General features: G+C 39.3%; 1 protein-coding gene across 2 annotated transcripts in view; it reads right to left on the reverse strand.

The window, feature by feature from the left end:
- The window catches only part of UNC79 (unc-79 subunit of NALCN channel complex), a 99012-nt gene that overhangs the window by 27133 nt on the left and 43896 nt on the right, over positions 1-27983 (reverse strand). For both annotated transcript variants that reach the window (XM_075151189.1, XM_075151188.1), the window contains exons 29-40: positions 26682-27905; positions 24266-24373; positions 20554-20670; positions 18477-18560; positions 17104-17206; positions 15695-15835; positions 11742-11780; positions 9705-9817; positions 9533-9618; positions 8437-8610; positions 6545-6613; positions 5834-5944 (exon numbers count right to left, since the gene is read on the reverse strand). In XM_075151189.1, the coding sequence (XP_075007290.1) occupies positions 5834-5944; positions 6545-6613; positions 8437-8610; positions 9533-9618; positions 9705-9817; positions 11742-11780; positions 15695-15835; positions 17104-17206; positions 18477-18560; positions 20554-20670; positions 24266-24373; positions 26682-27905 (2369 nt within the window). The remainder of the gene's footprint in view (positions 1-5833; positions 5945-6544; positions 6614-8436; positions 8611-9532; positions 9619-9704; positions 9818-11741; positions 11781-15694; positions 15836-17103; positions 17207-18476; positions 18561-20553; positions 20671-24265; positions 24374-26681; positions 27906-27983) is intronic.

Below are 27983 nucleotides of genomic sequence, written 5' to 3' on the forward strand. Positions count from 1 at the left end.
CAGCCTATGAATCAAGAGACCTTACTTCAAGTTCCTAGTTTGATCTTCAATTACATGGAGTGTGCAGACAGATAACACATTTAACTGATGGAACGGGCCCCAAACTGCAGTGGTCTGACTACATTGTTGCAGTCTAGGCAGCTAAACTCACAGGAAGCTAACACTCCAAAATCAATTACAAAAAAAAAAAAAATCATTCTCTTATGGGAGTGGCAAACACTGGATCAGTTCAGCTGTATTATGAAACCATTACTTGAGGGGACAAGTACTCAAAAGTCACACATGCCACATGCATGAGTGGTGCTCTGATAAGAATAATACAATATAAGAATACCCAGGAGAGGTCAGACTAGAACAAATGTCCTTAGTATCTTATCTCCAACAAGGCCATAAGCAGATGCAAAAGGAAGAATAAAAACAAGGCAAGCATGTATAATTCCCACTACTACTCTCCTAGCCACCAACTGTTTTCAGCTCAGGGAATTTCTGAGCTCAGTGTGGTTTCTGTATAATTCATAACTTTCTGTATAATCCATAACAGTGGATTTCTCTTCCACGTTTATGTCCATTGACCTCTGGGACCCATGTCAACTTTTAGCACCCACAGTACTTGGCAAAGAGTCCTCTGGTTCAGCTGTAGTACCCGTCGCGAGGGTTTGGGTAGCTGCAGTGCCTGTCACGGGGACTGGAGTACTTGTAATGACTATTGCCGGGGTTTGGGTGGCTGCAGTCCTTGTCGCACTGGTTGGAGTAACTGCAGTGACTGTTGCCGGGGTTTGAGTGGCTGCAGTGCCTGTTGCGGGGGTTGGAGTAACTGTAGTGACTGTTGCCAGGGTCTGAGTAGCCCTAGTGGTTGTTGTGGGGGTTGAAGTAGCCACGGTGCCTGTCGCAAGAGTTTGAGTAGCCACAGTGGTTGTCGTGCGGGTTGAAGTAGCTACAGTGCCTGTCGTGGGGGTTTGAGTATTCACCGTATCTGTTGCTGGGGTTGATCTCTGGACAGTATTCCTGAATAGTTGTTTAACTCTAAACAAGGCCTGAACCACATTCAGGAGACATAGCAATATGATCATGCTTGTTTGAACATCCCAAGGATATTCAAAATTCTCAGGGAATATTGTGGACGTCTTCATGAAGAGGATAGAAGAAAAAGGAGTTTCTGAAGATATGGAGGGGAAGGTGAACAAGTGGGAGAAAGTGTCCCATCCTGTCTCCCCCCTAAATTCATCCTCTGAGGTGAAGACGTAAGAAGTGTAATTATTAATAGTTTCCAAAAGATAGCTCCCGAAGAACAGGAATGATGGCAGTGCTGAGTACAGGCTCGTGACCAATAATTTTATCATAACATAAAGCCAGGTCACACAGTATAGCAAAGCAATGACCTTAATCCATTTCCCAGAGATGACCAACCCCACATACAAACTGATAATCAGCAGTATAGACAGCCAGTAAGGTGCTATATACCACAACTCCAAAAACAGATCCAAAATCTCTGAGACCAAATAAACCAACATTGTGAACATCGAGTACTAAACTGATATAATGAATGCTTATAACAAATTTGTTTTAACCCGTTCGGGTCAGATGTGTTGTTATCTCAACCCTTCGAGCCCCACGTTGGGCGCCAAAAAGGACTGTCGTGGTTTAACCTGGCAGGCAGCCAAATACCACGCAGTCGCTCACTCACTCCCCCCCACCCCCAGCGGGACGGGGAGAGAATCGGAAGGGTAAGAGTGAGAAAAACTCGTGAGTTGAGATAAAGACAGTTTAATAGAACAGAGAAAAGGAAAATAATAATGATAATGATAGAATATACAAAATGAGTGATGCACAATGCAATTGCTCACCACCCGCACTGACCGATAACCAAGTAGCGATTGGTCCTTCCTGGATCACGCCTACCGTTCATACACTGAGCATGACGTCACATGGTATGGAATACCCCATTAGCCAGCTGGGCTGGCTGTCCTGATTATGTTCCCTCCCATCTTGTGTACCTAGCTCAGTCAGTAGGCACGGGAGCTGTCCTTGGACTAGGAGGGCACTTAGCAACAACTGAAAACATCAGTGTGTTATCAACCTTCTCCTCATACTAAATCCAAAACACAGCACTAGGAAGATATTTAACCCTATCCCAGCCGAAACCAGGACAGAGTCACACACTGTTGAAGAACCATTTCCCTTTACTTGCTTTGACACTGGTTCCTACAAACTTAATATGTTCTTGTTCTTGTACTGGAAAGGCATGAAATTATCCATCCCTGTCTGGGTCACTTGTGACCTTACAGACCTCTCTCATATTCCCATCGGTTGTTGCTTTTTCAGACTGAAGAGCCCCAACTTAGTTGCTCTGTATGTGGAACTCATCCCATTGTTTGATCGTTCTTGTTACTGTTACTTTCTCCAATTCTACTGTATTCTATTGGGAATGGGGAACCAGAACAGTGCACAATACTCAAGGTGCAAATAGACCCTGATTACTTGCTAGAATTTACCAGCAAGAGTGACCCTTCCCACTGACATATGCCTTCACAGTCTTGAGACACATACATAATGCAGTGCCATGCTCAGACAGTTGACAATTACATCCCCCAGAACACTGTACAGAAGTTCCTATCAGTAACCCAGTACAGTAGCTTGCACAAACTGGAAAAGGAGAGGTAAAATTCTTTCAAAAGCATTCAGCTATTTTACAGACTAACACCTATGCTACACAGGGTATCATTGGGCCATAATAAATTGCTTTGTCAGAACACCGGGAAGGAAGCACAGGCTTCATGAATTCCAGCTTTCCTTGGCCCTATGGATAATACAACAGTGAGCTACCTCTTTCTCAAAGAAGTCTCCTATCTCACAGTCTAAACTCTTAATGTTTGTTAAGCACATACAGTGCAGAGAGATGAAGCAAAATCAAGAAAAATGTTTTTTGACATCTGACCTCTTGCTTCCTGCACTGTAAATCAGGAGTGACAACACTGAAGTCAATAGCCCAGAGTACCCCTCCTATCGAAGTCTACATATTCCTATCATTCTGATGGTGATAAATATGTATAAACATGGTTTATACATACTTTAAGAACTTTATATTCTGCAACAGAGCTGTAAATGGGTATTAGTTCCACGAGAATAATGCTCAGGGGAGTCACATGTGTAAACCTGGTACCAAAGAGTCAAGAATATAACCCCTTAGGCTCTGTTCAGCCAAATTAACCCTCTAGAATGTCCATATATCTCTATAAAAAAATGCCTTGCAACCTTCAAATGGTGACTTGCCAGAGGTCTATGTGTAGAACGTGAAACTACTGAGGTTTGTTACTAGCAGTATCTCAGGGCCCAAACTTAATAATAAGAATAGCACATTTGGTCTTTAATGGAGTGGTATGCTATCCTTCAAGTAAGCCAATATAAAGCAAAATTCTTTATTTTATCTCTGTTGCTACTATAGTAATTACAAATACTGAAGATTGGCCACTTCAGGATTCTTTAAAAAAATTCAGTAGCAAAATCATGTACAATTCAGCGGCATTCTGCATTTATTTAATAAGGGTCAACAGAATGACAGCAAAAGGCTGAGTTTAGGTTCAAGCTTCTGCAACTGTAAGAGATAAGAAAGCCAAAAACTGTCCATTTAGGACCGTAAGATACTTGAAAGGAAAACTAAAGATAAGAAGATTACAATCCACAGAAGAGATGCTACGCTCAACTGAGACTTCCAAAGGCACTGAAAAAAAATCAAATTGCTGACTTGGAACAGAAACTCAGACAAGGAAGTATCAGATTGGCGTGAGTCTTCAGGCTCCAAGACAAGAGAAACTGAGATATTCCTGCCACAGGGTATTAGGAAAAATGTTGGAGATAACAAAAGATTTGGAGTGTTCGTACAGCACTGACTTCTACAAAATCTATGTCAGACTGGCTTGGTCTTTGAAAAGGCAAGAATCCTCCATAGCTTAGCTGGAAGTTGTTGTTTTGTTCCAGCCAGCACATTAAAAGTTGCAAAACAAGTAATTAAATCTGATTAGTTTCAATCTTCACAAATTATATTCCTTCTGGAATTCACTTCTCTGTGGTATTCTATCACAAACAACACTCTTACTTGGCTACAGTGATTTCCACTGTAGAGAAACACAGACATCACAACTGACTTGTTTTTCCTCTAACAGCAGTCATTAATTTGATATTTCTAATGCAAAACCATGGTAAGCTTTCAGAAATAACAAAGATAATGTAGTGTGGAGTTCCACTAAACTAAGCATTTTGTGGCTATAAATTGCAGGAGACCATTCACTAATGATTCCATTTCGGGGTCACCAGGTTGCATTAAACTGAATCAAGGAGGAGATTTTACCAAGCGCTGTAATCCAAGCTTCCTGTGTGCAATTAAGTACTCAATATATTAATAGAACATTGAACCAGGAAGCATGCAAGAAAAGCATGGGGTTTTTTAATACCATGGTTTTAATAAAATTTTCTTGAAATAACCGAAACTGCAGAGCATGAGGGGAGTGAAACATTTCCTGTATTTCACAATTCGCTTTAGCAGGCATACATGAAATAGTCTTATCAGACCTCAAATGCAAGAGGAATGTCTTTGCTTCAGTTTTAAATGGGGCTTTTTTTGTTTCAATGAAAAACCCCACTGTTGGACTTTAAGTTAACATTTTTCTCACTTTGTCTTGCCCAAAGCCTTAACTATAGATCTAACTTAAATTACTTCCAAAAACTGGACAGCCTCTTCTGTATTCAGGATTTTTTTTCTTTTATAAACCCTTCTCTTTCAAATGAGACAAAAAAGATAGTATTTGCTTGCTGTAATTAAACATTCTGTTAGTTTCTATTTAATGCTTCAAATCAGTAAAAGTTTTTCTTGTGGTGCAACTTTTCTGTGAGTGTCACTGTTTTTATCATTTCTTCTTCACTGTTTGTCCAGTGATATTTTAAGTCTTCTCAAGACTGAAGCAACATGTGTTCCAATTGTACGTTATCAATATAGAAAACCATGTAGCTACTTATGAAAGAAAGTTTCCTGAGGATTAATTACTGTTTTGACAAACGTATTGAGGATGGAAAACTGTGCACATAGTGGCTGAAGCAACATTTTTGCTCAGTACCTTAACAATCTACATAATAGAGCATATAGGGCCTTAGTAAAAGGTTTGATTGGTTTTTGTGGATTTTGTTCAATTTCTCACCAATAGCTACAAAAATGAACTTGAGTAATAACTGAGTGTTATTTGTACACCACAGCTTTCATCCAGGAATCTTAAAAACTTCTTAAGGAGAACTTCAGTTCTCTTTTCTACACAGCTTACAGCCATGCACACCAAAGTGAGACACCTAATACAGAATGAAACAGGATCTAAGCTGCGAAGCTCCTAACTTGGAGTCTTCCACTTTACTTCGCTATCTGTTGCCTCCCCTCACAGCTGTGCTCTCAAAAGGCACTATTTAAGTTTTTACTGCACAAGGTATGTGGCTAAACTTGTGCACAGATATGACTGTACAGGCATTTTAAGTCATGCATGAATACCAGGTATCATCTCTACAAGAGAAAAAAATTTCCAAGTCATGAAATCACACCAAAATACTTTTCTGAGCAATGTTTTCAGCAGGTTCCCTTTATCTGTGTCTATACTGTGAATGTGAAACTCAGTATTATTAAAAGGCACTGAATCATGATCGCTACTTGATTAGCCAAACTACATTAAAATTGTTGACATGTCTGAAACTTGACACTGATTTCATCTTTACTCATGAACATACTACTTGAGGGAAGTAGGACTTGGTCTGTCCTATTTTCAGTTGTCCCTAAAGGAAGACATAGTCTCACTGTTACCTTAGTGAAGGCTCGGTAGCACAAACCACACAGTTCTACCAGGTAGGCCAGAGTGAAGACAGCATTCTGAATTACAAAGCTTAGTAATTTTGAAAAAGGCTCCAGAAGACTCTGCAATGACATGATTTAGAGAAATCAATAACTGGTTGCTCAGCAAAACAAAAAGCATTCCAACTCTGAAACGCCTGAATGGAACAGCATTATTTTTAGCTCAGAGGCTATCTTGCTGGGATTTACACTGTTTTGGTCAAACGGCTATTCTATCTAGCGTTTGTTTTCATGCTTGTATGGGAAATTAGAAGCAAAAAATCAGAAAACTTTCACCTCTGACACAGCGCTTATGAGATATATGAGATTCTGTAGTGTTTATGCAGGAAAACCTCACTGATCTCAGTGGAATTGTGCTGCAGAACTTCTAAGGAAGTTCATTACTATCTTTTTTTTTTTTGAAGAAAAAAAAAGAGGAGGAGAAAAAAGAGAACATCGAATCTTTAAGAAGATACACATTCACACCCACACAGGAATGTAATTCTACCCACACTTTACTGTAACCTAGATTCCAAAGCTCTTATCATTCTCCAAAGAGTATTGGACTGCACAATTTTATGCTTATATATAATACTTTCTTAGCTAGGGGATATGAACACGTTCATAGAATAGCGCAGGCTGGCTAAATCTGAGGCAAGAGAGTTTTGTCTTCTTGGAACTTACCCTGGTGGCACTAGTGGTAGGTATCTTCAACAAGCAAATCATGATTCTTAAACTAGAATCTAAAGAACACTGTGAACATATTTGAAGGCAGGAAAGGAAAAAAAAAAAGAAAAAACAAAACAGTTAGTACCTTTCTGTGCACGTCTTGCTTTTAGTGGTGGCAGCTATGAGTAAGTTATAGGTGAAGTCTGAAAAATGATCCCTGATGATTCATCTTTACTTACTTTGCCGGAACTGGCTATTCCTGAACACACAATCATACCCCTTCAGCGGTAACATACCACAGCAGGGGCCTTGAGATGAGAAAATTTCACTAAAGGGCTAGTTTAGAAAAGTTAACTTTACCCCTTTTATGACAAAAATTTCCTAGAAATGTATTTCCATGGTAATAAAAATGGATTGGGAGGGGAAAAAAAAAAAAGAGTGGGTTAGCAGGAGGCGTGCACCATCTACCTCATGTTGTATTTCTGTGGTTGCCCTGGGCTATGACATTCTCCCCCACACCCCAAGACAGGGCTGCAACTCACACCCCATAACATCAGAATGCGCCCTGGCAATAGCTGCTCCAGAGGTCCCTCTAAAGTTGTTCCTTATGGTGTAATTGATTTTTCTTCTGCATAAATCACACAGGTTGCAGCAGTGAATGGGACTTTTCAGGGTCTATCCATTCTCTTGCTTCATCCCTGCTGCAAACATCTAGAACAGCAAAGAGTCATTTATGACCCTAGTGGAAGGAACAGGAGATGGAAAGTTCGGGAGCAAGCAATTGTTTTACTTGTATCACAATGATATCTTGTATCACCATGATAACTTGTATCACCATGAATAAAAGGGAAATCAGAGTAAACACTCCACCTAAATTTTCTGTGAATGGCAGATATGCAGTTGGAACTATTAAGATCCAATTAATTTCTTTTTATTTATTTCAATTAGACAAGATGCAACAGATTGGGGTGGCTAGTACGCAAAGGAAATGATTATTGCCTGTTTGGCTTAGTAAGTGCTGCAGGATAGTGCCTCAATTTACCAAAATCTAAAGAGGTTTTAAGATCTGACTAGTGCATAATAGCGCCAAGGCATTTAATATCATTCATGTAATTTGGTGGTGACACCCAATTTAAAAGACAATGTTATAATTCACAAAGTTACATTTTGGATCTCTCAGCTCATACTGAGCAACACTGTTTTGCACAGAAGAAATTACCACTGGGCTTATTCATGCCATAGGAAATAAAGTCAGAATAAGGGCATCAGAATCCCACGTTTACTGAAAAGACTCAGGAAGGTTTTTACTGTGTTTACTGAAAAGACATCTGGAAATATACACACCAGGAGATAAGATCCCTCTGTATGTCCTCTGGGCACTCAGAAATCAGAGCTCAAAGCTTCTAGATTCAGTTTCTGCAACTATATTCTAATTACAGCCAGAACTACAACCTGCTCAGCCAAACAAGCTAGGCTCAATTCCCAGTAGTCTCAGTTCTCTCTGCCTGTCTGACTATTGTGTACTTTTAGCAAATTAATTAGGTGGCGCTGCTCTTCTTGAGAGTTTTATTTTAACAGTTAAAACCAGATGGATTTTTATTGCCAAAATGCTGATTCTCTCAAATGCAGTATTCTAATCTGACAAAGACAGGGCATGGAAAGCATAGAGGAAAAAAGCCAACAAAGAGATGAAAAGCACTCTAGTCAGAGTTGTTATTGTTACCCACGGAAAATATAATTAAAGGCATGGATCAGACACACAATAAATCCAGTCCTCTGGAAACATTAGTTGAATCATTAGAAAATATTCACAACAACCCACTCTGATTTCTCATCCACAGCTTTCCCACTGTTCCAGTACATCCTAACCAATGGCGATGTGGCTCGTTTCAGATGTCCATACATACCTTAAGTGGCAAAACACAAGGGAGTTTAGTAAGGAAGGTCTGAAACTGATTACTAATTGTGGTCCAGAGGTTGCTGGGTGAATCCATCGGCAAGGCTTCCATAAAGGCAGCAATATTTTCCAAACAGCGTAGCATTGCACCCCCTGCTGGTAAATTCTTTTTGTTGTTTAAACCCTGGGAAACAAAATGAGAATTGTAAACAAATGTACACATGCAGAAGTGGTCCCTTAAAATGGAAATGCTGACGGTAATTTGTTCAGACCAAATACTACTTACCTCTTCTATAATGCTAATGATAAAACGTTGTGCAAGGGAATTTGAACTGTGTATGTGACAGTTAAGTCTAGTTCAGTTACTAAAGTATTGAGCCAAAATGTTATAAGCAGGGTCCTAACTCATAACCTGCTTAGACTGGCATGGTAGTTAAAAAAAGCAGAACTTGTAAAGTATTCACCAGTGGATTGCCCATGTTCTTCTTGGGACAGTTTTAAACAAGATATGTTCATTAATGTTCAGTAGACCATGTATGCTTTTTTGGCTTGTGTACTAGGGTCAGGCCTGGAAAGACATAAGCAGTTTTAAATTGACGTTAAAATCTTTGTATGAAGCAACTGCCGTGTTCTTGGAAGAGCAGGGTACATGCAAGTGACTAGTGCTAGTGGAAGGATAAAAGTTACAATAGAAACAAGCCAAGCACACAGAGGGCAGTCAGTGAAAGGCAGGCAATAAATCTTCGGACTCCTTAGAGAAACTGGCAGCAGATACAGGGGAGAGGGAGAACTGAGATGTATGAGCAGAAATGTTCCTGAAAACCAGAAATAGTGCTGGGGGAAGGGATGCCCCACACTACCAATGTAGGAGAGCTCCAGGAGCTGGTCTGAGGCAAAAAAAAAAAAAAGAAGCTATCAGTGAGAGCAAAACCCAGAAGGAAAATGGTGAGGACAGCCTAATCCTGTGTCCAGGGAGGACAAAACAAAAATTCACATTGCTTTTGGTGATGCAGATTTGAACTCTTAATCAATGAGGAGAAATGATCCAATACACCTGATAATGCTAATAAAATTAGCACCATTAACAGAGCTGATTGCCAACATACCTCTAACAGCTGGCTCAGAGCAGCAATGGAACTCAGCTCACTGAAGTCCATAAGAGACGTGGCCAAGGTCCGTAAAAAACTTCCATCTGAAATTCGAATTACATTTTTACACTGACTGTCCATACAGAGGTAACTGAAATGGTGAGAAATGCACTCAGGTATCGCACATTACCTTTAATATTGCTCTGGAAGAGCTGGGGGAAGATGCCATTGGGAGCCAGCTGATGGAACACACAACGGAGGAACTGCTTGGCCACACCTGCAGCATTTCCAGGGATCATCATGCTGAAATGAAAGGAAGGAAAAGGAAGAAGAAAGAAATTGCACTGCAGATGAAACAGTTCTCAAAGCTGACTACATGGAGAAAATAAAGATGATCGTATTCTTTTTCATTATGGAAGTGTTCAGTTACGAGAGAGACAGTCAAAAGCAGAACTGTCCTGATCCCAAAAAAAAAGATTTTATGACTTCAGCTCGACTATGCAGAGCTGAAAAAGTTATGTACACATACCTAAAGTATTTAAGTCTCAATAAATTGTTGCAATTTTCCTGATTCTCCACATAGTTTTATTTGTGAGTCATCTGAGTTTGAAATATAATCCTGTTCTCACCTTGTGTATTTCAGTGATACAGGATGAGGTTCTCAGCTTTACCATAAAACACATGAACAATGGGTAAACACACACATTATAATATTACAAAATCATAGAACCATAGAACAGTTTGGATTGGAAGGGACCTTTAAAGGTCATCTAGTCCAACCCCCCTGCTGTGGGCAGGGACCTCTTCAACTAGATCAGGTTGCTCAGAGCCCCATCCAACCTGACCTTGAATGTTTCCAGGGATGGGGCATCTACCACCTCTCGGGCAATCTGTTTCACGACCCTCATCACAAAAAATTTCTTCTAGTCTAAATCTACCCTCTTTTAGTTTAGAACCATTACCCCTTGTGCTGTCGCTACAGGCCCTGCTAAGAAGTTTGCCGCCATCTTTCTTGTAAGCCCCCTTTAAGTACTGAAAGGCTGCAATAAGGTCTCCCCGAAGTCTTCTCTTCTCCAGGCTGAACAACCCCAACTCTCTCAGCCTTTCTTCACAGGAGAGGTGTTCCATCCCTCTGACCATTTTTGTGGCCCTCCTCTGGACCCGCTCCAACAGGTCCATGTCTTTCTTGTGCTGAGGGCTCCAGAGCTGGATGCAGTACTCCAGGTGGGGTCTCACCAGTGCAGAGTAAAGAGGCAGAATCACCTCCCTCGACCTGCTGGCCACGCTTCTTTTGATGCAGCCCAGGATACGGTTGGCCTTCTGGGCTGCAAGCGCAATTGTCGGCTCATGTCCAGCTTTTCATACCCCCAAGTCCTTCTCGGCAGGGCTGCTCTCAATCCCTTCATCCCCCAGCCTGTATTGATACCGGGGGTTGCCCCAACCCAGGTGCAGGACCTTGCACTTGGCCTTGTTGAACCTCATGAGGTTCACACGTGTCCACTTCTCGAGCTTGTCCAGGTCCCTCTGGATGGCATCCCGTCCCTCAGGCGTGTCGACCGCACCACTCAGCTTGGTGTCATCTGCAAACCTGCTGAGGGTGCACTCGATGCTACTGTCTATGTCATTGATGAAGAACAGTACCGGTCCCAATACAGACCCAATATGGCAAAATACTAATTTGCCTTTTACAGGTTCCTTCAAGAGATGAGTACTTCCTAATCACTCATAAAACGAATGGTTTAATTTAAAAAGCTAAAGTATTATCTATTTACTCACAAACTGCACATCTTAACATTTTTTACAGCTTCTCAAAATGAATTTATCCTATTCAGCATCTGATTTACATAATGAGACATCACTACCAGGGGTTCTCCATGGCCAAGGATGATTCACTTGATTGAATGTATGGAGATGATTTATCAAGACAAACACTGAACACAGAACAAGCTAGAAAAAGCTGCACTGAAATTGTGGAAACCAGAAGGCATCTTTAAATTATGTCTGAATCTGAGTTTTTTCAAGTTCAATACATATGAATATGCGTTCCTATTCCTCTTCAGAAGACATGAGATATTTGAAACAAGTGGGAAAGGACAGGTTTTTCCTCTTACTCACAAACCTTAAAATAAATTTTTTAAAAGTTAAATTTAGTTGATTTCAGGGCCAGGGAGGATGATGCTTTGGATTAATTGCTTCGTTTTTGTCAAGATATCCTTTGCTACCATACCTTTCTGCTTGATTAGAAAAACTGGTACTTGATGCCAACCTGGAATAAAAATAAAAAATTAAGTGAAGCTCATATGCTTTTTTTGTGTTTCATTTCTAAGTAAGCCAATAAAGTATCTTTTTTTTTAAATAATAAACAAGAATTTTAAAGAACATTTAAAATGTCACCAGAAAGGTCTTCTAAAGAGCACTTTAATTCAGTCAAATCACGTTTGCATGACATATAAACTCTATTGAGTCTTGCAGTCTCACAAATACTTAGCCGCTCTAAAGACAATTCTACTTGCCTCCCTGTACTAGCATGAAGACAATGAAGTAAAGCTATTGCCTCACATGCACATCATGGAAAATTACTAACCTAGAGATCTGGAGGGAAAAAAGTTTGCCAGAAGCTGCCTATTGACTGAATTGTTTCTGATAAACACAGCAACATAGACTAAGCCAAAATTCTCTACTTGGGAGTCTGAAGTGAGGCTTCTAGTTCCAGATTTCGGCACCTAAATAACTGGCCTAATTTCAGAAACACTAAGTACCTATGAGCTCTTACAAAGTCAGATGAGAAATACTGGGTTCTCAAAAATCGGGTCATTTATTTTAGTACCTAAATATAGACTTTGAAGCCAAATATGGGCATTCAGTGATGAAACTACTGAACACAATCTTAAAGCAAAATCATGCACTTCAATATCCAGGACATGTAAATGAATAGAATCAGGGCTTATAATATCAAAGCAACACACCTTTAATGCTAAAAGCCACTAAAAAGCAATTATAAAGATGTACACTGGAAGCATCTCTTACATACAAAATACCATGCAATTTTTACTTTCATCTGCTGGGCATCAGTGTTTCAGCTGGTATAAGTTGATATGTCTAAAGGGAAAGTTCATAGAGCTATGGTAATTTACATCTGATGATGATCTAGCCTTCAATGTTTATCTTTGATTCATGATCCTTTTAGGCTGGATTCAGCTGTTGCTCAATCCTCTGTCAGCCTCTGCTCTGTAGACAGTTTCCTCACTAGTCACCACTGCAAAATCCAAAAAGGACCTTAAGGCAGCTCAGTCGAATTTATCAGTGTAAACCAAAATGGATGGTGATTTTCATTTCATGACAAGCTGGGAACACAGCATACTTTCAACAGTGCAATAATCTTAGGCTGGATGGTACAGGGCATTGAAGATTATATTCTCTTCAGTTGTCCCAGCATAAATCAGAAAAATTCATTAGAGCCCCTGACTCCACTGTTGTTAAGAGGAGTCTGCACTAAAATACAACATATTACTTCTGCTGTGCAAAGCTCATTCCGGGTGAAAACAGGTCTGAAGTTACCTTCAAGCAATAAAGATCTTGATTCTGGAATAACTGTAGCATCTGCTTACATTAAAGCTCATGAGGATTTCTGCAGAATGCAATGAGACTAATTACATGTGTAATGGACATTACACTTATTTTCAAAAATCTACCAAAGCATAGAAATACAACAGCATAAAATATTTCTTCTAAAAGAAATCAAAGTTTTTCTCTCCTTTTGAATGCAAGAATGCAAGTGTGATTTTTATGATAAACAAAACATTTGGTTTCTAACTTTGGAAAAACTTCATGAGACATGAACTATACTAAACACTTGGTAACATCTGGAACTTTTTGAGATTTACAGCTTGTATGTATTTATCATTGCTACTCTAAATATTTGTTGCACAAAGGCCATGAACCCCCATCATTACCTCCATTTTGCAGACCACAAAGCAGAGCAGTAAATGGATAGTAGACAGTAAATGTACATGTTAAGAACAGAAGTTAAGCTCAAAGCTCCTCACTAACTCAAGAGCCTAAATGCCATTTTCAAACAGGGCTTTGATGCTTGGAAACCTGAATCACACTGGAAATCAATGAAATAAGAATCAACAAGTCAAAATCTTGATTCAGGAACTAGAGCATAAAGTTAAGTGCATGCCATTCTTATAAAAATGTCAATCTCTAATTGTCAGTAACTTGAACCCAGAACTTTTTCTCTTCTGAAAATCCCAAAAGATGCCTATGTGTACCTGTGGGTACCCAAATAAGTTTTGAAAATCTTTCTGTGTATTGTTTAGGTATTCTGAAAGGCCCTGGATTTCCTAACTCCTTGTTTCCTCTTCTAAGCATGAAGGTAGCAGTTCTTTTTCTACGAACAAAAATGCAAGAAGTCTAATTCATTCTCACCTCTGCTGTCAGATGGGTATTTGGAGGTAATGATACAGCACTGCTTGATGAAAGACAGAAACTTAGGTTAAATACATGAGGCACCGGAATGCCTCTCTGTTTGTATATGCTACTTATTTTACCTGTATTCAAAGTAATTCCTTTGTGGGGAGCCTCTTACTGGACTTAGAATTTGTCAGAAGTGACAGCCAGTAGGAACAACACAGGACATTTACCCCATGTTGCATGCCATCTGCTGCTCTAAAACAGTCAGCTATCTCACTCCAAAGATGCAGTATTTCTTCCTCAAAGCACAGAAGAAGGTAGCCCATTTGGCCCTCATCCCTTGATAATTTATCTTCCAAATGATTTGTGACTGTGGTACTGCTGTATTTATAAGAATCACACAGAATGGATAGCATCTGTCTAAGAAACTTTGCCTCCATCAGAGTTCATTAGCAGTGACAGCAGGGAACTGCAGCCTTGCAATTAATGGAAATGGAAGATTTGAATAGCTGCTGTGTTTAAATGGAATTGGGAGAGGCAGGGCTGTGAAGAGCCATGCCCCTGCAGAAGTCACAGTCAAGCAATTTTAACTTCAGTCAGTGAAAAGAACATGGAAAAGGAGAGCTGCGCATTACTTCTGCACTTCTAGTGCTGCTCAGAAGTTTATTCTGAAACACCCCCAACACATCCCTCCCACCTCTTCGGCAGGAAGTTGTGGAAGTGGCTGAGGCAGCAACGACAAACAATACAATAGTAATGGTGCATTTCAATTATTCCAGCCCACTGGGTAACAGACACCAAATGTTTAAGACCTTATCAGAGACAATCTCATGCAGCAGCTGGTTAGGAAGCCCTCATAAGGAGATGCAACTCTTTACTTCGTCTTAATTAGCATACAAAATATGGTTGAAAAGCCTGAAGAGCTTCAGGTATGCTAATGAATGATCATATCTAAGAGTCAACAGTTCTCCATGAGCAACAAAATTCAGAAAAGCTGACCAAACTTGTGCATAACTTCTAAAGCAGGAAACTACATAAAAGTGAAAAATTCCGTCAAAGCAGCAAAAAGGCATAGCCAAGAGAATTCAGTCTTTACAAGAAGCACAGTAGTTGTTAAGAACATTACATTGGAAGCACAGGGCCAAGGTACCCCACTTGTTAAGAACAACTTCAAGAGAGCAGAAGGAAAGGTGAGGGAGGTTATTAGAAAAAGGAACGCTTCTTTCAAAAACCTGAAGTCATGTCTGAAATGAAAGCAGAAAAGAGCATAAATTCTGACAACCCCAATGTAAAAACCACACGAAGGCATGGCAAAAAACAGTTCAAGGAGCAACTAGCTGAAGGAATAAAAACTAACAGTAAATTTTTCTTCAAATAAAATGGGATCAAGAAGCACACCAGACAGTATGCTGCGTCAATTACTATTCAGGTAATCAACAGGGCACTCAAGGAAGATAAGGGTGCTGCAGAAAAACTGAATTAATTCCTTACATCACCACTTACAGTGGGACAAGCTGGGGAGATTCCTGAGCTGGAACCTCCCTTTGGAGGACATCAAAGGAGCAGTCCAAAATTGAAGTGACGGTGGAAAAATTTACATAAGAAATAGATAAAAAGATGAGTAACAACGAAGCGGACAGGACCAGATGTTATTCACTTAAGAGTTCTAAAATATATAACTTCATATAGTGAAGTTTATATAAACCCAATTCCAGGCACAAAATTGTTCCAGCCATATAGGAGAGAGGACAGTCCTGAATTTACCTTCCTACAGACTGCATGATGTCCAACAGCAGAGGAGCAGCCAAGTCTGGACTAAGGTGAATGAAGGTTGAGAGCACAACTATGGCCAGGCCTAGTGTTTCTTCATCATATTCTTCAAGAATAGCCCCACAGTCATGGCACCTGCAAAGAACAGTTTTAAAAACTGACATTAACAAATTGAAAGCAAAGTACTACTATATATACATATGTGTATAATTATGTCTTTTTAAAGTACTATTATTTAGTACATTCTATTCAAAATTTATTTAGAGAGATAATGTAATTGTGATCTTTCTATAATTAATAACAGTCCACGGCTTTCAAACATTAATAAAGGTTCTCACTAGCTGCACTGGCTGTTTTTTCACTGACAAATGGAAGAGGGCCACAAGGCAGGCCTTGTTTTGGGTCCTTCATTGGTAATTGTTAGCTAATTCCCTCACTCTATATTAGACTGCTTCAGTTTGTACTATCCAAGAGAAATCTGCAGCAGTGAAGACTAGCCTTCAGCAATGTGAACACCAGCCAGTTCGTGCGACTTAGGCTCAGGCGAGGGATGAAGTCCCTGGCACTCTTCTATTTAGCAGCATAGAAACAAACAATGACACTCATAGATGATCTTAAAGAGACGGAACAACTTCACATTGTCCTTCCTGTCAGTCATGAATTATGAATAACAAATTATACAATTAGGAAACAATGATCCGATTGGTTCCCACAGCAGTTATAGCTATTAAGAAAGAAATGAAAGGATCTCTCAGGGGCACAGGACCTTAGATGTCAGAGAAGTCTCCCTTCCCAGGGCAGATTTGCTGCTGAGTCCTTCCTGAAATGCTCAAAGACAACTGATGAAGTTCTGAAAGGGCTCCCTAATGACTAATTATAAAGGGGATGTCAGATTTAGGAGAGATGAGACAAGCTTTCACAACCTACGAAAAAGGCAAACCAATGTGGGAAACTGGCTTATCTCAGCCCAGTAGGAAGGCTTGCTTAATTTGATCAATCAGTTGCTAATGACTCCAACAGATAGTGATATTTTAACTTAATGGAATTGTACGGGCAATTTTCTTGCCTTTGTTACTGAACAGAAAGAAAATATGCCAACAAAGTCATGAAAGTCAAGCTCAGCTGGTCTGTATAGGTGGTGCTAGAGTTTTGGTAAAATGGCCAAAGAAAGTGCCAAAGATAAGCCTAACTTTTGGGATGCTTCATTTTGTCACACAATAAGGTCCACTTCCAGTCACAGCCTGCACAAAAAAATTGTCCTGGGGTAAAAAAAATTAATTAAAAAACTTAGCATAGAGATAAATGATAGAATGGACTCTATATTTCCATAAAGTATATCTATACTTTACTTGACCTATTTGAAGTTCAACTGGTTCTTTGAAAAGAACAGAAAAAGAACTTACTTGTCAGTCATCACAGTGGGCTGGTCATCAGCAAATTCTTCTGGTGCAGGTACAAACATACTGACTATACTGGGTGCTGACAGCAGGCTAGATTTTGTAGCACCTTAATGCAATTAGGGGGAAAAAATTAAAAAGGAAAAAAAATCACTAAACGTAAATCCAAACTGCTTGAAGAGCAGACTTCTAAAGAAGAGCCATAATGGTTTTACTGTGCACAGAAATAAGAAATAAAGTATGTCTACAAAAGGATATATAGCACATACCTTGCTTCTGCCAGATTGTTCTAATTACCTAGAACTATCAATTAAAAAAAAAGAAAAAAAAATTCTCAGAAAAAAGATAACAAAGAACAAAAATTCCAGGAAGGTGGATTGTATCTACTCATTTTTTAGGGAGAGAGGATGATTCTACAGTTGCTATGAGACTGGACACCAGAAGATTTGCAGTCTTTCCATGTACTTCTGGGGAATTGCCTTCCCATAGTTCTCGGTGACATGAAGAAGGAAATTTAGTATCAGCTCTCAGGCAAAATAATCTAAGAAGCTCCCACAATTTCTGAACTCAAAATACGTGGAGTGATGAGGGCTTGTTTCACAAGAACAAGACAGGTTTTAAACAATCATTTTACTAAGTATGGAAGGAAATATTTCTTTTACATCCAGAGTTCAGTACTCCATAATTGTCCCCTGAGATTTTGTTGGATATGAGCAGACACCTCAGGAAGTCCAGAATACTCTTCACTAATGTAGGACACCATCCAGAATACAAGGAATAGGAGTAGTTTTTCCACATATTTCTAGCTAGTTTTTTCCCCCTTCACAAATGAATAAAGATCCCTCTACCATGACTTTGGAAGTTTCACTGTCATGTTCTCTAGATGTAAGTCCCATTGCAGCACACAAATGCTAAAAGCTGTCATAATGCAAGTTACAATGTTGGAGTAAGACTTAACTACGCAAAATATAAATGTCCTTTCTCCTGCACTGAACAGTAGGAAAAAACCATGATTTAGGCAAAGAAGGTAGGTTACTGTCCCATTGCAAGGCTGTAAGGAAATCTGGATGTATTTTGGCTGTGAGGGAGGAGAGTTCATAAAGAAACGAGATTCAACCACACTCTGCATACAGAGTCTCTTATTTCCAGGTTGACAGCCAAAACAAGTATTAGCAGAAAGCCAGTACTTCTTATCAGTTGTCCCTGTCTTGAATGAAATGTCTTGTCTAATAATTTTTCAATAACTTACATTCTGCAGGACAATTGAGAACTTTAATACAGCTGAACAGAACATAAAATTCAACACCATTTGGTACTAACCAAAAAACTTTCCTGGCAGTCTTAGCAGAGATATCAGGTCAAATGAACACTGAACTAACCTCTGATTCTCAGTGGTGGTCCCTCCAAATCAGGGTTTAGGCAAACAGGGACATTACACAGCCGCTTTCCATGCTGTATCTGCTCTGTGAATAAATACAGAACTTCAGTCTCCAGAACTATGAATCCAGCATCTGTCACCAGCACCACAAGTCTTAAACAGTTAAAACAATAGAAAGACAAATACAACAGCTATTGAAAAAACAAAGAAAAGAGTTAATTTATTAAGCATAGAAAAGTGGGTGGGGAGGGGGAGAGAAAGACGAAAGAAGTCCATAAAGGAAAAAGGACACAGATAGGCTAGTACCAAAGAAGGCATTTTAGAAAAGTAAGTGTCATTAAACAAGAAAGGAAGTGCTAGCCGTAAAGATTCAACAAGATATGGAATACATGAGTCACAAAAAGAGAAAGACAGTGTTTAGAAATACCAAAAGACTAGAAGTCAGATATAGTTTGTGCTGACAGAAGCTAGACACAAAATGATTTTATTTTACAGATAGCAAGATTGGGAAAAGAGTGGTTTGAAATAAGAAATGAGAGACACGTGACACCTACCAAAGTGGGAAAAACACAAACAAACAAACAAACATGCATGAACCAAGCATGCATCATGTATTTATGTGGGATAGGACTGCTTCCTAGTTGTTATACATGAGTATAATAAGCCTTAAAATTGTAGCGTGACATCAAAATGACAAATAGTCACACTGAGCATTTGTCCTGGGAAAAAAAAAACCTGTTTTCTGTCCAACTAGTAATTTTACTTTGAAGCTACTGGTTGAAAAACAGACTGAGAGATGCAAAGCTTTCTGGAAAAGAACATTTTACTTTGTATCTCCATGCTTGGAGGCTTTTAGCTGGAATGAATGTTGGAGGGAAAAGTCATAGATGTTGTGAAGAAAGCTGGTGGACTTGGAACAAGATTAACAAGACCCTAAGTGGTTTTAAGTACTAACTTGTTCCTCTTGAATACAGAATAACTACTTCTTGCAGAATGAAAGCAATAACTTTTTCATCTCTAAAACCCTGCCTGAGAAACTAGGTGATACCAACTAAGTATCTTCAATAAACAAACTTACCTGCTGATAGGACAAAAAAACCATTGTTATCATTGATGAATTCTGACCTTTATGATTTAAGGATCTCATGCTGAGCATGCTACTCAGCAGGCTGGAGTAAAGGATAATCCTGAACTATATACCACATCTTTAGCCATTCTTCAGCTACAAGATTTAGTCTGATGGAACTTGACACTGAAGGCCGAATTAAGCAAAAACTTTAACTCAGTTGTCCAGAACTGGTGGTGAGACATTCATTCAGCATGCTAACTTCCATATAACATTTTAAGCATTCCTTTCTCTGGATGCATCTGGATCTGCTGATAAATTCCTAAGAAGCACTACATTCCGTAATGTCACTAACATCAAGATGGGCAATAAAATATCTACCATTTATGATAAACCAGAATGAATTAATTGTTTAGTGACACCTGCTATGAATTTGGTCGTAACAGAAGATCTTTTACAAAAGAAAAAAAATCAGATAAACCACTTGATTAATGAGGAAATTATGTGCTTAATTCAGTTTTCACTGCTTTGCATTCATCTTAAAGGGAGAAAAAACAGGTCAGTGAGCGAACAGAAACTTCAGGTGTTCAGCATGAGCTGGAAGAAACTTCTCTAAAGAGAAATAAAACTGGCTGGTATAAAGGCACAACTCCTTGGTGTACCAACACCATTGTAAACATACATGCAAATAAATGATTCCATGCACCAGGGATGAAATCCCTAATGAAATCAACAGTGATACTTCCATTTCATTCAATGAGGCCAGGAAATAATCCAAGTAATATGCAAAATTGTGGGGACACCACCGTACCAGAGGGATTACCTCCCAAATATGTAACTATTCCAATTCATACCAGGTAAGAATCTGGTACTCACTATAAAGTTTCACTTTAGACTTGAGGTTGATTACTTATCTGCGATGGTAGAATAGAAATACACACTTTTTTAATGGATTGATACAGAAAGTAATTGGTTTAGGAAATAGAAATAAAGAACAATAAATGCAGCTCACCAGTATCCCAAGTGCTGATATTGTGGGGAGCACTAGACTGGTGTTCCAGCTGCCTCTTCATTAGCTGGTTCATTGTCAGAGCTCCCAAAGAGCCTCTTTTCATTTGTCTGAACTGAGCTGCAAGTCAGAAATGCAAAAGGATTTCAGGGGTTCAGACAACATGTAAAACTACTCTTTTTTTCCTGATCTTACAAGCCAGCATGAGATAAATACTGAAAGGACAATGACGGCTTGCTCTAAGGATCTTGCTCAAGTCAACATGCACTTTTCACACAACTACATAGGGTACAATTCTGGCCCCAATGACATCAGTCGTAAGTGACCTCGATTCAGGATATCATCCGCTGTGTCAACTCTCAGTGCCTTTTTGTCTCCAAATATCATGAAATCTCTTCAAAACACTTGATATCTGTGAAGTGTAAGATACTACCCCAAAATTCCCATGCTGACAGGTGATAATCTCACTCACATACAATGTACCGAGGAAGGAAACTCGGCCTCCTCCCAGCAAAGTATGGAGGACTGCTCTGTCCATGCTCACTGCAGGAAAACAAATTCACTGACTGTGTACCACCAGCACCCTTCATGAGTGACGCAATCTGAACAGGCCTCCTAAATACCCACCCCTCAGGCATACCACCTGCACATTATTCTGAAGTGTGAAGCCAGCATGCCTCTGCAGATGGGTCTCTTTTGTAACTTCACTGCCATTCTTCTTACATAGAGCTATCAAGCAACAAGCATTCGATTTTTCCTCATCCGACTATTTACAATACTTCTTTAAACGGATAATACTGTTTGATTTAAGAGGTGTGTCTCACTGGATAATGCTTACACACACACACAAAAAAACAATTGTGGATTTAAAATTTAAGACTTTTTTGGTCATGTATTTTCTCAGTGCTTAAATGGAGGAAGAAACAGATCATATACAACTCCTGACTTTCTCACTTTTTTCTCTATTCGTAAGAAAATTGAATGAACATAATACATTCGCTTTCACAGTTGAGTCTGAGCAATATATTTCCACCACTGAAACCAAAATCATTGTTCACAGTATGAAGACAGAGTTTTAAGGCCTTGAACAAGGCATGTGAGACTGCTGACACACATCTCCATGCAGGAAAGCTTTTAAAATGTTGCCTTAAGTATATGTTTAAGTGCTTTCCTCAACAGGGCCTTAAAGCAAGGGCAACAAAGCAAAATCTTCTCCTAATGATTATTTTCATCTGCAACTACATTCAACATCACCAAAAAGCGTATTAACATAATACCAGGTAGTTCCGTTGTAAAATTCCAAACAGTTCCCAGCTAAGCTCTGAAAATAAATCCAGCATTTCACATGATTAACTATGATGAAGTAGTACAGACAAAGGATAAACGACAACTTTCAGAAAGCTCTGAGGGGTTGAGTGCCTTCTCCTAAATTTGCTCTACTCAGTTTCTATCTGAGAGTTTCAAATTCAGAGAAAGCAGAGTACTCCCTAACAAAACAAATATAGGCCCTAAGTAATAATAAACACAATAACTTCAGTGGGAATCTGCACACTGAAATTATTTTATTAGGTGAAGTATTTTAAGTTTTCCCTCATTATATCCCTTCATTGTATCAGAGTGCATTTAAACTCTACAAACTTCTCCAGCATTGCTGCAAAGCGGTCCTTGTATAACTGAACTTCTGGAACTGAATCAGACCAAGAGACCATTCCATGTTTCACTTTTAAAAATTATATTGCAGCTGTCTTTCACAGCAAATTAGGAGAAAAATAGAATTTCCATCATTTCCAGGGCAAGGACTTTAAATAGATGCTTTATCAAGCATAGAATTTCCTGATGAAAGAACAGCAATTAACGTTAGAACTGACAAGACTGCTTGGAGTGCAGATGACTGCCAAAATATAGAAAATTATCTCTCTGAATTTTCTTAACAGCTTCTGCGATTCTTATTAAAAAAATTTCATGAGTATTTCATGTAATCAGGCTATTATTGAGCAGGTTTGGATTTCCAGGGTTATTTACCTGATTTCTCAAGGACAGCCATGATTTCAAATATTGATAAGTTAAGAAAAAAATCTAAAAAAACCAAAAAAAACAAAGAGTTGCCAGCCTTCGAACAGTGTTGGAGCCAGGCTGATTGCTGTGGACCAGCACATGACTTTTCATGCCTATGACTGACTAGGGAGGCATAGGGAGGGAAGTTTTCCTTGATCAGATTTTCTACAAGAAACCTAACAATCATGACAAGATCAGTAACCTTCATATAGTAGCTGGTGAGCCTTTTATATGTTAGCTAGTGATCTGGTCAATCATCCCTCCATTGCTGTGGAATTCTCTACTCAAGAAGAGAAGTCCAAAGGCAAAATCTTCCTACCAGAGTTAATGATGTATGCTTTCTGTGGCCAGGCACTGGCTGTACAAGTAATGTTATCTATCTGTGTTACTGAAGTGCCTTGCGCTCACAGTCTTGATCAGGGCTTATTAAGCAAAGCACTGTAAAGACACATAGTAGAAGGTCAAAAATATTTCAGTCTAAATGGACAAGAGACACAACGGAAGCACTCATGTCCCTTTCTGCAGTTGGAAACTGAGGCACACAGAAAGAGGAAAGGAATATTTACAAAGGAATGTAGGCTCAATATATAGATACTATTCCCGATTTCATGTATTGGAATTTACAGGAACACCCAGCACTCAGAGATAGGTCTTAACTGGCACCTCTTTAGCTGCTTTAGTAAGTGACATGTGTATCATTAGGTGGCCAACAAATGTACTCTGACTACGAGATGCACATGACACGAGACGCTTGGGGTAAAACTGGAGAGGAAACCTCTAATTTGGAGTACTCATCTAGCATGTCTAAAATAACATCTTCCTTTAATAGGCCAGACACCCCTTCCCATCAAATCAGCTGGTGCTGAATTTCAGAAATTAAAATTTAACTTTTCTACAGCAATCTGAAATTGCAGTTCAGCAAGACGGTTGAGCTGACCTAGCAGCTCACTGGTATCAAAGCAGGTCATCATCTTCCCCTCCCTTTTCTACTACTCAGAGTCCTGCCCCATCAATCTTTGGATGTGTTACTTAACATTACCTAGATGGACATGCCATTCTGGATTTTGTTAGTGTTCTAACATGCCTCCACCTTCCAATGTCATCTACATCTGCTCTGTTAAGCCATGTGTCAACATCTACTTAAACCACCCCAGTTCACTTTCCATTGAAATGGGTATGGGAGTCTCAGATAAATAGTTACCGCATTTCAGCAAGCAGCTGAGGAAGTGGCATTTCAAGGCATTTTACAAAAATTGCAAGAAATTTTTTTCCTAAGGTACAGCAAGAAATGTACTAAAGACCATAGTAACAGCCATGTGTAGCTCTCATCCTCTGCTTCTGTGCACTGACAGTTGACAATGCTTTCTCTCACTGGAAAATAAACATTCAGCTTTAGTGAAATATTGCTTTTAACTGCTCCTACTCTAATTCAAGAAAACCACATCTGTCAAATTTGCCATGTCACAACAGAAAATCTTGCAGCCCCTAACTGCTAAAATCCTGCTGACCATCAGAGACTTAACAGATCTAACAATATCCAACACAGCTGTACTTCCAAGATTCAATGAAACTCAGGGGAAGGCATTTACCATATATGATAGGCATCTGATGCACAAATACAGCAACTTAGATTTAATCCTCAAACCAGAGGTAAACTTACTTGATATAGAAGAGTGACTACTTGTCTCTGGGACACCTGCTTCAAGGGTTGGTGCAGATGATGACTCTCTTGGCATTTCCAGTGTTGAAAGTCCTTTGGCAGCAGGATCTGCATATGAAAATTGTGCTTAAACTCTCAGTATTTAGAATCAATAAGTATTTTCCACCTGCTTTCTCCCTGGATGCCTTTTTCACATCTTTTCAGTCATTTATTCACCATCTGGCATTCCTAGCAGTTTTAAAAGGATTCAGTGTGTGTAAGAATTTTTATAGAGGCGCAGGGATCTACTGCTCAAAAACACTTTTTAAAGGAGGTTTCTACCTATGCCCTTTAGAGCTCAGAACTAATAAATGCACATAGAGTTTGATTTTGATCCCACTCACAGAGTGATTATCAGAATGACCAACATGGAAATAAGAGAGGTACCACTGATGTAAAGCTAGTTTAAGTGACAGCTTAGCATCTTTTATTGTCTTATCTCCAACACGTTATCAATTTTAATTCAAAAGGCTGCTGATCTAGCAGCTGATCCTAAAGATTCAAAGAGTTTGAGATTCTATCATTAAAAAGAAAAATAAGCCATTAAAAACTAGTGCTTTTATTTTATGCTAACTGATACCGTCAATATAGGAAGAAAAAAGCAAAGAAATTTTCAAGTATTGATGGCTGGTTTCAGCATATCCTATAAAAATTAGTATGTATCTGTCCTGTAAAAAATCTCAGGCAGTAAACTCTGTAGCCCAGTATCGTGCACTTGAAGAAACAACCCATTTGGATATTTAATTCAGAGATCAGTTACATCAGAAGCCCTTCTAAAACATATGGAAGTATAATAGGCTGACAAAGCTTGAATAAGACTTTGAAATTATCATCAGCCCATTATGATGGCAATATGAAGCCTACTTAAATGAATTACAACACATATGTTCTCAAATAAACTAATCAGTAAGGCTAAACAAAGCAAAACAGAACATAAGAGTTACATTAAACTACCCAAGTCACTAAATTACCTAGTTATCTGAATTGCCTGTCTGTAATGTAAGTGAGCATTTAATGAGTCCATTGTGAATGTTTTATGCTCCCCTCGGATGACGTACTTAGATGCATGCAGCCAAATGACCATCCTGTATGCTATAATCCTAGGTTCCACATGGTGTTTCAGAAGAGGGACAGCCCTTCCAAGCAGTTTCAAGGATGACAGTATTAGTTACTGCATGAAAACTGGCCCTTATTAATGGCCGAAAAAGCATTTGAGTCTAATTGCACAATTCTTTCACAACCATGCTTCTCTAAGAACCTATGTGAAAAGTTCAAAAACACTCAGCTCTCTTCTGTTTTTACAAAGCTGCAGCGATTCTTCAGCTTACTGGAACCATAAAGGGACTATAGGCCTGAAACATAAAGGGAATAGCATAACTATGATCACACTGAATGATTTCTTCTTGTAAAAGTGGAATACTGTAATAGGAAATTATACTATGGTTCCTTCTGAAGCAATTAAGAAAGAAGAAGGCCAGGAATGCATAAATATCCCCCCTCACTTCACTGGCAACAAAGAACTGAGGCCTAAAGGTTTCTTTCCTTTTTTAATTAATATGTTAAAAAAAGACTGGTAAAATTCAAATAACTGAAAAATCCTGAAAAAAAAACAGCCACAGAAGCAAAGAGGCAGCAGCATACAGTTTTTAAAACTGTTTGTCACATCCAACTGGAAACTGAGGAAACAGCTAAAACACACTTTCTCTCCACCTGAAAAATTTAGTAACAAAACCCTGTATTGAAATGACCTGAAAAAAACTGGGATACACAGAACTACTGCATAGCTTTCCCCATGCTTGAACTTTAAATCTTTAACAAGCACAAACCATGTAAACTCTGTGGATACCCAATACAAAGAAGGCTAAAAGAAGCTTTTAGTGTATAAAAAAAAAAAAGTGTGTATGTCTGATCCTAAATGCAAACTGTGGTTAATTCCAAGTGCTCTTAGTTCTGAAATCTACAACTTGCTCAGCTTTACACTTCGTGATCCATCCAGTCTGCTTTCCACTGCCTTATGCTTGCAGAAGAAATAAAGGCCAAAAATCCTACATGGACTAGATTAGGAGGATAAAAGGCACAGACGTATGACAATTTTTCTGACTCCCGACATAAAGAGCCCATGGAGCTTCACTCCCTAACTTGGATATCAGAACCAATATTTTTGGCACTGAGCTCCACTTCCTTTTCAAATGGGCCCTCACACATGCACAATACCTGTATGGTTGGTACATTCCTTGTGAGAAACAAACACCTGAAAGCATTCAGCTAGCTCAGACCACATCAGATCCTATATATACACATCTCTCCCTACACTGGTCTGTTACCAAAACCTTCACACAGTAATAAGCCTTTTGATTGGGTCAGTGATTGAGCTCACCTGCCTCCTTCTGCTCTCCCAGCTTGTCAAGGATGTTAAAGGAAATGTCCAGGTATTCCCTCTGAATAGCACTCACAGCAATCTTCCTCTGCTTCCTCTGGCGAGGAACAATCTGAATCTTAAATTCTGACTCCTCAGTCTCCTCTTCTTGTTTCTGCTCTGTGTTTTGTTCAGTGTCAGACTCTATGTTGGTATCAAGTTTATCACTTTCTGTTTGGTTTTCAGAATCTTCGGGGACTTTAATAAGGACCGTCTTTACATTTGGGCTTGGAATTGCTCCACTAGGTCTAATTTCCTCCATGCTGAGCTCGGAGTTATCATCAAGGGACATTTCTGGAAGGGCAAATGACTTCTGCAGCAGGTCCCTTTTCTGTTTCAGTGTTAGTGGGTTCCCACAGGGCATGTCCTGAAGTTCTTCTGGCTTAACTAACCCTGAAGAGTCCTTTTGATCTTTCGGAGAAGCCGAAAGGATCTCCTCTATTCCTGCTGAAGCATTGTTGCTTGTATCCTTAGAACTAAAATCTTTGGAGCAATCTTCAATACTGAACTGGACCAGAGGAGTTGTGCTGAGACTGAGTGCAGAGACATTGATAGGAGTTGAGGGAGACGATGCAGCAGTTTTGCCAGAGACCTCATCATTCAGCTGGTTTGTTGTTTCTTCTTCTTCATCGCTTTCCACTATTCTAAGGGGAGGAAGCGGTTCAAAGACTAAAGAGTCACTGTCTGAAGTGGAGAGTACTGAATGCTTTTCAGGACCTGATGTTGAGTCAGAGGACAAATCTATCAGATCTAAATCTTCCTTGGGACCAGCAGTTTTAATCGGAGAGTCCACTTTCACTTCATAGGTTTCCATGCAGTTTAACCTAACTTCTGGTATGACAGGTCTTCTTGTTTCCTGGAAACTTTCTGTACGAGGAAGATTTTCTTGTGTTTCTATATTTTCAGCTTTAGTAGAAGAATTCTGCCGAGATCGTCCATAATCACCTTGCCTGTGTATGGTGTAAGCAGCAGGGACAGGTGGTTTTTCTAAGTCACACCGGTCTATGCAGGACTTCCTGCGATGTTCATCTAATGAAAACAACAGGGAGTCTGCATTCCCTATATCAAGAGATTTTTGTTTTAGAGAGCGCAGTTTTTTTTTCTGAATGCTTTCTTCTCTCACACAGCGTAGAATACTGTCTTGTAAGGCCCCCGTCTCTCTATATTCAGCCAGCTCTATTTCACCTGATTAAAACAGAAAGAGCTAATACTACCTCAGTTGGAGACTTCTGGCAGATATCTTCATCTTTATCTCACAATTCA

This window comes from Calonectris borealis, chromosome 5 (genome assembly GCF_964195595.1).
Source record: "Calonectris borealis chromosome 5, bCalBor7.hap1.2, whole genome shotgun sequence".
NCBI lineage: Eukaryota > Metazoa > Chordata > Aves > Procellariiformes > Procellariidae > Calonectris > Calonectris borealis.